This window comes from Takifugu flavidus, chromosome 17 (genome assembly GCF_003711565.1).
Source record: "Takifugu flavidus isolate HTHZ2018 chromosome 17, ASM371156v2, whole genome shotgun sequence".
NCBI lineage: Eukaryota > Metazoa > Chordata > Actinopteri > Tetraodontiformes > Tetraodontidae > Takifugu > Takifugu flavidus.
In genome coordinates, this window is record NC_079536.1 from 4,735,977 (window position 1) to 4,745,933 (window position 9,957).

The 9,957-nt window shown below is 49.1% G+C and overlaps 1 protein-coding gene across 1 annotated transcript; it reads right to left on the reverse strand.

Annotated features, from left to right (window-relative positions):
• Nucleotides 1-210: 210 nt before the first annotated feature.
• Nucleotides 211-9,371, reverse strand: htr5ab (5-hydroxytryptamine (serotonin) receptor 5A, genome duplicate b). Its single transcript, XM_057012410.1, has 3 exons — nucleotides 8,202-9,371; nucleotides 5,028-5,806; nucleotides 211-2,149 (listed from the first exon to the last, which is right to left on the reverse strand). The coding sequence occupies exons 2-3, from the start codon at nucleotides 5,733-5,735 to the stop codon at nucleotides 1,820-1,822; spliced, it is 1,038 nt and encodes a 345-aa protein (XP_056868390.1). The 5' UTR covers nucleotides 5,736-5,806; nucleotides 8,202-9,371; the 3' UTR covers nucleotides 211-1,819.
• Between the last annotated feature and the right edge of the window lie 586 nt (nucleotides 9,372-9,957).

Sequence of the window (9,957 nt, forward strand, 5' to 3'; positions counted from 1 at the left end):
ATGCACTCTGAGAAGACACATCTATACTTGTGTTATCTGACCTTGTATGGTTTAACAAAGCAATCCAGAAAATGGAATTATTGGATAACAGCGGTGGCATTTAATCAACATCAGAAAAGGTCAGACGTTTTTTTTTTTTTTTCTTTTCTTTTGTTGTTTTTGTTAGTCTAAAACTGGGCTATAGGTCAAAAATAAAACGCAGACACAATCTTCAGGACCATTAAACAGTCAATGATGTTTATTCTGCAGAAGTACGACTGACATTTGCTGTGGAATTAAAAGTAGCAACGGAAGCAGGGGGTGCAAAGCCACACACGCTGTAGGCTGGCCTGGAAGGCCCGGGTGAAGTGACTAATCAAAAATCCTGAAGCCTTTTGAAGAGCCTCGTTAAGTCACTTAGAAGCGCAACGCTGGCGATTGAACACACAAGAGAAGAGCTAAAAGAGAGGAAACGGCGGCGGTTCCTTTATCTGTTTCTGTTCTGCACATCTCAAGGCTGATCACAGAATTCTGGAAATTGCTTGTAGACACACGGCATCAGTGTCTGGTGTTTAACATAAAGTCTGAGATAGTCGCCCGTGGTGCTAAAATGGCTGAAACGATCTCCTGAATCCTCCATGGAACGTTATTCGCCCCAAAATGGTACATGCTGCCTTTAACATGTTTTTTTTGTGATTAATGACTAGTTAGGAACATAAACGTAATCCCTGCGTGACTATTTTAGCATCATCTGTTAGTACCTTAGCATGCTAATTGAGCCATCCAACTGATTTACAGTGGTGTTGAACACACAACTGCCTCTTCCTGCCAGGAAGTGATGGCGCCTGTGTGGAAAGAGAATCAGTGCTTTATTCCGCAGCATTTACAAGTGACACGTCCTTGATTTTCACTATAAAGTCCAATTCAGAGTGTTGACATAAAGTAGCTGCTCTCCAGATGATTTGTGACCTAGCTATTTATTGCGGAGGTTTTATTTCCATGACTTAATGACTTAAGAAAAAACAACGAACAGAAGCCGATCAGCTCGTACGTGAAGTTACAGCTCGGGAAGAAAGTAAATAAAAACATTAATCGGGCCGATTTTTGCTCCCAAATGTGCTGCCTTTGTTTCAGATGCTGAAATGAAGATGTTAATTTACTTAAAAAGCACCTTTTGTGGAGGTCAAACGCTGATATCGATCCATTCTGAGCGACATGGTTGCCATGGCGCTCTCCATGGTGCTGAAACGTACACATTCCGAGCACTGACACTGCTGCTTGGTATTCCAAAAACTCTTCCAGGACTGGATTTGTTTGACCATGTGTCGCCGACCTGCAGCAGACCTCAGATTATGGAAGTTTGCACGTGCGCGGGGGATTCTGCTCGACGCTTCGAGGGTGTTCTTACGTCGACCTTGAATAGAAAATAGCTTCGCCTGGCTGTTCTCTCCAACCATGTAGGCTAGTTAAAAACAAAGCAGCGTTTGTTTATTTATGAGGTTGTTGTGTTCGGATCCGAGTGCTCCCTCTTGAAAATTTCCCCCAGCTTTGTTTTCGGAGTATTCCCAGCAGCCCCGCATTTGACGATTAACCGCTAAGATGCATTTCTCCCTAATAAGGCCGAGACGGCGGACCTGTCGACATCACTACATCAGCTGCTGCCTGTACGTGTCCAATTTATTCCTCTCTTTGTAGCTACAACCCCAGACCAGCTGTGAGGTTACTGTACGATAGAGGTAAACAGATAAATAAACGGGGGTTATTTTAAGACGTAGTCCGTGTTCCTCGTCCATTGGAAAGGTAATGGAGCGGTGGGTGTCAAGGCGAGTCCTTGTCTGGCTCAGCGTTGCCGGGAGAACAGGTTCCTCAGAGCGTTGTTGTAGTTCTTATTGAACGCGGTGTAGATGAGCGGGTTGAAGAAGGAGTTGGAGTACCCCAGCCACAGGAAGATGCTCTTCCAGATGGGCGGGATGTCGCAGGAGCACAGCGGAACGATGAGCTCGGTGATGAAGAAGGGGATCCAGCAAAGCACGAACACGCCGATCAGGATGCCCACCATTAGCGCCGCCTTCTTCTCCTTCTGCTCGCGCCACGTGTCCCCGTCCGTCTGAAAGGTCACGGTGGCGTGTCGTACGGTGAACACCATCTGGGGCCGCGTTTCCTCCTTCACCTGAAAGCAGAACCAGTTAATTTGGCGACCCCATTTGGCATGAGAAAGGAAATGGGTTTAAGCATTCAGCAGCTGCTGAAGTGAATAATTTGAAGCCGTGCGACAAAAGATGGATTATAGAATGCTGAGCGGCGCGAGTCAACAGGTGGATTAACAACCCTGAGCGCATCCTTTTTATTTCCAACCCAGGGATGATAAAACCAACGCTGCGTTCCAACCTTCACTCCCAAGTGACGTCACGTTAATGTCGAACTTTCTCTTTCAAGAGTGAAATTAGCTGAATCGAGGCGGGCCAGCGTCTCTCCAAACTGATAAAACGGATGGAGAAAATCCAGGCGCGGCCGGGGACAGAGGTTAAAAGCACAGCAGATGAAATGAGCACATAATTAAACGACTGCTGTGGTTTGTTTGGCTCAGCGTAAACTTGTCGCAACAGTGACCCGGCACACTGCAAACCGTTTTTTTTCCCAAGGCTAACTTTGAAAACGAAATGAGGAAAAAGCACTTTTTTCCTCCCTGGTGCTACTCCTCTGGGGATTACTTACTTAAGTTGCTGCACTTCAAAAGGGGAAAAGCTAGAAAGAACAATGCGCTTGGAGGTCGCGCAGTGGAGAAAATGTGCTACTTTTTTCAGACAAGTCATTTTTTGATCTCTCATTTAATCAAACTTGTGAATAAATGATACACTCCTTCCCCGATAGTTAATGTGTCTCAATGCCTTTGAGTGGGCGTTGAGGCTGTCGGGGACTTTGCCATGTTGTACGATGTGCAGCCACTAAGTGCATGCTGGGAAATATGGGGAAAAGGCAGCATAACGACAGGTAGCACAACCATATGCCACTGTAAATGTCTGCTGGAGGGAAATCGAGAAAAACACACACGCTTTAATTAAGCCAACGGCAAGAGTGATTGTCTGTTTGATGAAACTTGACATTTAAATCGGTCTACCAAAGCAACAGGAGACGGACTAATTTGCGTGATGATTGGTCCTCCTCAAACACAGGTCGCGTGCGCCTGACTACCGTCCCATGGATTATTTTTTTTTGCCACAAATTGGAAAATATATTACAGAAATGAAAGTGCATTTGCGTTACCCTTTCAGTGATGATTTTCACATTTCGGAGGATGTCAGCCAATTTCTGGTAACGGTCCGCCACTTGGGGCAATTTTCATACTAAACCATTTAGGCTGGAGAAAGGGGGTGTCTTTTCAGAAGTGGTGTATTTACTGTCGTCAAAGTGTTCTGGCTGCGGGGATGATGTCGCCTTTCTCAAAGCAAGGGCAGGCGGGTGCAGCCACTTAGCAGGAAAAAGGATTAAGAATTAGCATTAGCATGCATAATGGAGATCTTTGCGTTTGCTAATTGGTGGGGGGCAATAGGGAGGAAGCACATGCAAGTTTTTTTTCTTATTTTCTTTGAGGACAGCAGGGTCATCATTTGGAGGTAATAAGTACTGCAGTACCACTTGATAATGCTGCAAGGGTGTTTGGCTCTGCAGTGGAATTGATGGATTTGGCGTCCAATCTGACGGCTCAGCCTGAACAGCTGGATCACCCCAGGAAGAGAGTGAAGAGAACAAGAGGTCGTCCAGCTAAGACTTTAAGACTGTGCCTGGCTGACTTCCACTCGTGGGAAAATCGAATGGGACTCAGGTCAGTCGAGCGTTGAAAAATAAGAACAAATTTTCTTTAGCAAAAGATGCTGTTGCTATCAGGGTACAAGGACGCCATTACTAAAATATCCATTATCATCCAGGTGCAAGTCAAGGAAAATAGTTGATCATAGAGAATTGTGTCTGGCTAGAGCACTACCCAAGCTCATGGTTATAATACGTATGTATATGTGCTGTTAACCTTTGCCTCAATGGTGGCTGAAGCACATCACATTCAGCCCATTAGCCGGATACTAAATTGCTCTCAGTCCATTGACAAACTGACCCAGACCTTATTAATGTCTGTGCCTGCATTTTCAGCCAGATGATTAATATCAGCAGAAGGGATTTGGAATGATTCATTCCTTGGAATCACTACATGTCTCTGTAGCACATCGCACAGGAGACTTGTTAGTGGGCGATGATTCAATTAATCCGCTCCAGCAGATGCTTGGTAGCGAGATAGACGGACGGACGGACGGACAGAGAGACGGACAGATAGATAGATAGTCCGACAGATTTTGGGGAATTTCAGCACAATTCGAACACTTTCTCCTCCCCCCCCCCTTTTTTCCCGTCTCTGAGCACGTTTGGCTGTCTTCAACACGCTTTTGTTGCATTTCTTATGAACAACTGAGGTGTAGCGTGCACCTGGGCAGCGTCACAATAGCTTAAATGGGATTAAAGGCTGCGCAGATCCAAACGCATTTTCCCGCAGTCGCTCAGAAAGAGCGCGTCCTTGGAACGGTCTCATTCAGAAGTTCTTCTGCTCGGTTCGATCATGCTGAACATCTCGCTGAAACTCCTCCTGGGAGGCCCTTTTCCCTCTCCTCCTCTGAAGGTGCTGTTCGATCCACGGCTTCCTGCCTCTCTTTCTGGCATTGCTAACTTGGCTGACTTCCACCTGGCTTTGACGGTCGCCCAAGTCTCGCCTCCTGCGCAGTAAATCCTGGACGAGTATATCCGTGGCACCGCTGCGGATACACCCTCTGGTTGTGACGGCAGCTCACCGCGGGTTCCCGTTTGTGGGCTTTCATGACAACAACACGCCTGTCTGCCATATGCTGAGATGAGTTTTTCCCCCTGGCCTCTGCACACATCGAGTCTTTGCATTTCAGGGCACACTTGGCTGCCAACCGACCCCCATAGCTGTTTGTAAGATATTCTAATAATAAAGAGCTATTTATAGGAGAAAGGATTTATGAAAGAAAAAAAGCAACGATCACCTCAGCCATGGGTGTTATCGTGTTGGTTTTCCTGGAGCCGATCCGAAACTTGGCTGCCTTGTAGATCTTCCAGTAGACGAACAGCACCACACACAGCGGCAGGTAAAACGCCCCGAAGGTGGAGAAGATGGTGTAGGACGGCTCCTGGCTCATCTGGCACTTCATTCCCTCCGAGTACGTCCTGCCCCAGCCGAAGAGAGGCGACAGGGAGATGATGGAGGACAGCAGCCACGTCAGGGCGATCATCACGTTGGAGATCTTCTTGCGCGTCTTCAGCGTGTACTGCAGGTGCCTGGTGATGGACCAGTAGCGGTCCAGCGCGATGGCCGTCACGTTCCAGATGCTGGCAGTGCAGCAGAGCACGTCGAAGGAGATCCAGACCTGGCACAGGACGCGGCCCAGCTTCCACAGCCTCCCGTTCAGCTCGTGGACCAGGCTCAGCGGCATGACCAGGGCAGCCACCATGACGTCGGAGATGGCCATGGAAGCTACCAAGTTGTGGGGCACCCGGTGGAACGTCCTCACCCTCAGGATGGTCACCAGCACCAGCAGGTTCCACACAAAGGTGGCCACCACCAACATGGCCAGCAAGGTCAGAGTTAGCACGCTGAAGACGGAAAAGGGTCGGTAGATGTTTCCGCCGGAGTCAAAGGCGTCCGTGGTGCTGCTGACGTTGGCCGTCAGGACGCTGGTGTTGGGGTACGCCATGGTCGCTGCTCTCTCCCCCGCAGCTGCAAGGGCCTCAAGGACTAGGAGACGGCTTCTCTGGGCTGGAGATTCTGTAACAGAAGGTAGAAAAGGAGCGGCATTCACAAAATCTGTGGTTTTAACCGATGCTGAATCACTCGAGTGGCTCGCTTTCATCGAGTAACCTGGTGTAAGTATAATTACATATGCTGCCAAAAAGGCTCAAAACCATCCGGCCCGCCTTTGGCCCCCGTGAATACTCAGCTTTATCATTCCACGGCCATCCTGCCATTCACCTCGCGACACACAGATCCGTGACGACCTTCCAGGAGTTTCGTACCCGGTAGAGACATCCCTTTCTCACCTGCGGACCACTGTAAGTGGCTGCCTGGCGAGAATCTATACTTCAGAGTCTCTACTTCAGAGTCACAGAAGAAAGCGGTGTAAATACATTCAGAAGAGCCTCAGTCCAGCAGAGCATGAAGGATTCTCAAAGATGTTAAATATGTTCCTCTTTCTGGTGTGGTGGTATCTTAGTGTGTGGGGGAAACTAGGCTAAGATGAGGGTTCTCGGTTCGAGCCCCAATGCAAACAAAACATGGAAGATGTTCTGGTAGTAGGTCCCAGTACTCTTGAGCAAGCTACCGAACCAATAAATGCTCATACAGTGGGGCCTCTACTTACGAAATTAACTGGTTCCGGAAGTTGTTTCGTAACCTGAAAATTACGTAAGTAGAGACGCGTTTTCCATGTAAATGCCCTAATCCTTTCCAAGCCCCCAAAAATTTGGACATAATTTTTTTTATAAATCATAAAAATGCATCAAAACATGTTACAATTAGATTACCGCACAATAAATGTAGGAATTCAGTTCAAGGCTTCTCCAGGAACAAAATGAACTTTATTACAGACTAATCTTACTTTAGCCGTCATTACTAGCAACGAACGTTAACACTTGTGGTAACACCGCCATCTAATGGACAAACATACGAACACCCACAATAAATAAAAGTGAAACGAAGACGACGCTGGGATACACACAAACTTGTACATACTGATGTCCCTCCTAGCCAATGGGATGACAGGAAGATGCTAGGCGATAGCCAATGGCAGAGCAGCTATACGCATGTTTACGTTTGCTAAACTCTGCGAGCTGCGAGTAGCAGCGGTAGCGTATTTTTGCCTTTCGTATCCTGAAATTTCTTTTGTAACAAGAGGAAATATTTTCCCATTGAGACGTTTCGTAACCTGAAAATTTCGCATGTAGAGACGTTCGTAAGTAGAGGTCCCACTGTATAGGGCCCTGCGATGAACTGGCGACTCATCCTGGGGGTGGACCCTGCCTTCGCCCATCGTGTACCCTCCCCGTGGCAGTTTGTTCCCCCGTGACATCACAGAACATCTGCGAATCCATCAAAATTTGGATGACAAATCCCGCGGAAAGGGGGAATCTTCTGTTCATATTTGTCTTCTGAGCCCGTTGGGTCGTGGAACGATCAATGGCGGGATGATTGATGCGCGTCAGCCGTGTCGCTCTGAGCCGGTGCGTTAGTGTGACAAGTGACGCTGTCTGTTAGTGTCACAATCCACGCCCGCCCGCTTCAAAGAGCCCAATAAAGACCGTCCCTCAGCCACGGTTCTCCCCTCCTTTTAACCGACCTAATGGCCATGAGATTGAGCTGAGAACGCCTATCAGACAGGTTCCCTCCGTCACACGGCAGCTGTCACACATGGCAAATATGCATAAGTGAGAAGAGCGACGACGGTGCAAAAGCACTGTCGTCAGAGGGCAATAAATGAGTGTCTCCAGGTGGCTGTGAGGGTTAGGTGGCAGCTCAGGTTGGCCAGGGGGAAACGGTTGCTCCTGGACTCCAGCACGAGGAAGGGAACGGTGATTAACCCCGTCATCTATCCGCCGGCTCTACTTTGAAATGCAAAAGCAGCACCTGACCAGGGCTGAAGGATTGTGGAAGGGGGGGTGGGGTGGGTTGGGGGGGGCATACTAACAAAGCTGCTGAGGGGAGACGTTTCCAGCTGAGCACACTTTGGGGAGAAAGTGCGAACGAATCAGCTGCTGTTTGTGCAATTTACACCTTTAAACGAATCCTGGCTGATCCAAGGATCCGCTGAACGTCTTGTTGCAGCAACCTGCTGAGATGCAAGCAAGTGGCGTCCAAGCGTTTGTTCCACAATATCAGAGACAGTAATAACACATGCGTTATTAAGCATGTGCAGCGACGCACCTGTGCAGAATTAACACACTGGTTTCAGCGCGGGGTTCGGAGAGTCTTCACTTATTCAATGTTGCTGATAAAACTCAACGAAAAGCAACTTTTGGGGGTGGAAAATGGGCAGGAATCCGTTTAGAAGGCGAGGTTTTTCTCCCCGCGCTTGACTTGACTTATGCACTAGTTTTACTGCAGTTTTCTGCCCCCGCGTCGATAATATGCGCAAAAATAACCCCAAAACAAAACAACAACAACTCACCGCGTCAACACTTCAGGAGGCTGAGCCGTCCCGCACGCCTGGGTCTAGGTTCAGGTCTCCCCATCCAGACGCGCTCTGCTGGTCTCAGCACGGCGGCCGAAGCGCCTTCTGGCTCGAGCGACGGCAGAATCTCACCGCGCAGCGAGGAGACCGAGCCGGCGGAATGAACCACGCACTGGGCGAAAGGGGGGAGGCGGGGGGAGAGAAGTGGAGTGGAGAGAGGCTGAGGGCAATTCAGACAACAAACACTGCGTTTCCTGCACATGACGGGGACGTGTGTGTGTGTTTTACGCGCAGTTTGCGCGCGCTGCCGCCTTCTTTTCAGGCGCATGCAGCGTGGAGGATGAGGATTGTGTCGCACTGTTGCTGCTCAGAGGGAGGAGAGAGCTTCCTCCTTCTCATTATCCATGGTCGTCAGGGTCCCCTGGTGCTCCAGAAAGCACCGACCCCGCTGCTTTCTGATTTATGATACTTCCGGACGACCATCCTTTCCACTCCCCGGATATTTCCCCACGTCTCCCGCAGACGTCATTAATCTGAACGGGACAAAAAAAAAAAAGCTATCCATTCTCATTCCTTGTGTGGTTACTTGAAACACACGGCACTAAAACCGTACTTTATTCTTGTTCATCGTCTTCTAAAAAGAAAGCTCTTCCACCTCCTGGAATCTCTCTTTGGATGTCAGAAAGGTCAGATCTCGACAGGGTCAGAAAGCTCCAGCTGCAGACAAGAGGCATCTCGTTGACCCAGGCAAGGTTCGTTCATTATTGGTGGATCCCAGAGCCCGTTTAAGGCTGAATAAGGACTCCCCAGTTGAGATTAAGGCTATGGATTACAGAGTCTAAATCGGTGGCTCAGTCCTTGTAAATGATTTTAATATGATTTAATCACCATCTCAGCATCGTGAGTCACTTCAGGTCTTCAGGCTTCAGGCAACAGACTGTGTCAATTATTCAATATCAACAAAGGAAGGCGAGTAAAAAGCCCTTTTCTTCTCCGCAGCTCTCATAATGAAACTCCCACTCCACAGCTGCGGCTGCCGTGTAAACATCACCTTCCACCCGCTCCCATTCAGCAAGACTGGGAGAGTTTTAGGATCACCTCGGCCACCCCTTCTCCCACGGGGCCTCTGGAACCAGCTGCAAGTGTGCTGGTTTTTACCACATCAAGCGAAGCCACCGTCCCCCCTCCTCTCAGCAGCCCCCATCCCCGCCGCGCAGCTGATGCCGATGCGCAGCAACAACATAAAATCGGCTTGACGGTCGCTTGCGCAGCCGATGCGCAGCAACCTGCGACGTGAAACCGCGCCGCGCTATTTATAGAGGTGCGAGGCGCCGGTGCCGGTCCACTGAAACGGATTACACGGGGACGACGGTTACTTTCGACTTGAGGGCTGATTGAAACGCGCTGCAGCAGCCCCCCCACCGGCTCCTGTCACGTAGGGTGGGGAAGAGTCTCATCAAGACTAAGGCTGAACTCCTTTGCCGGAATGATGTGTCGCACCTCCGAGGCAGAGAGGACCCGTTTATCTCCCTCCGTCTCCAGACACCACATCCCTGACCTTGTCCTGCCCGTAAATATTAAAAAGTCGTTCATTTGTTCCCGTTTCCAGAGGAATTCGATACTGGGAAATTGGGACGTTTCCAGCGTTTTTGTCCCTCATGGATCCCAGAAGGACGTCATGTCAAAACATCAACACTAAATATGTGAAGTCTTTGGCTGCTCTGGTTTCCAGTGGAAGCTGACAATAGCTTTC

What these genes read in the sequence shown, in the direction of transcription:
- htr5ab (XM_057012410.1), bottom strand. Translation starts at nt 5,735, where the DNA reads ATGGCGTACCCCAACACCAGCGTCCTGACGGCCAACGTCAGCAGCACC. An exon ending in CGATAACACCCATGGCTGAG is followed by an intron (nt 2,150 to 5,027) that starts GTGATCGTTGCT and finishes TTCTGCTTTCAG; the next exon opens with GTGAAGGAGGAAACGCGGCC.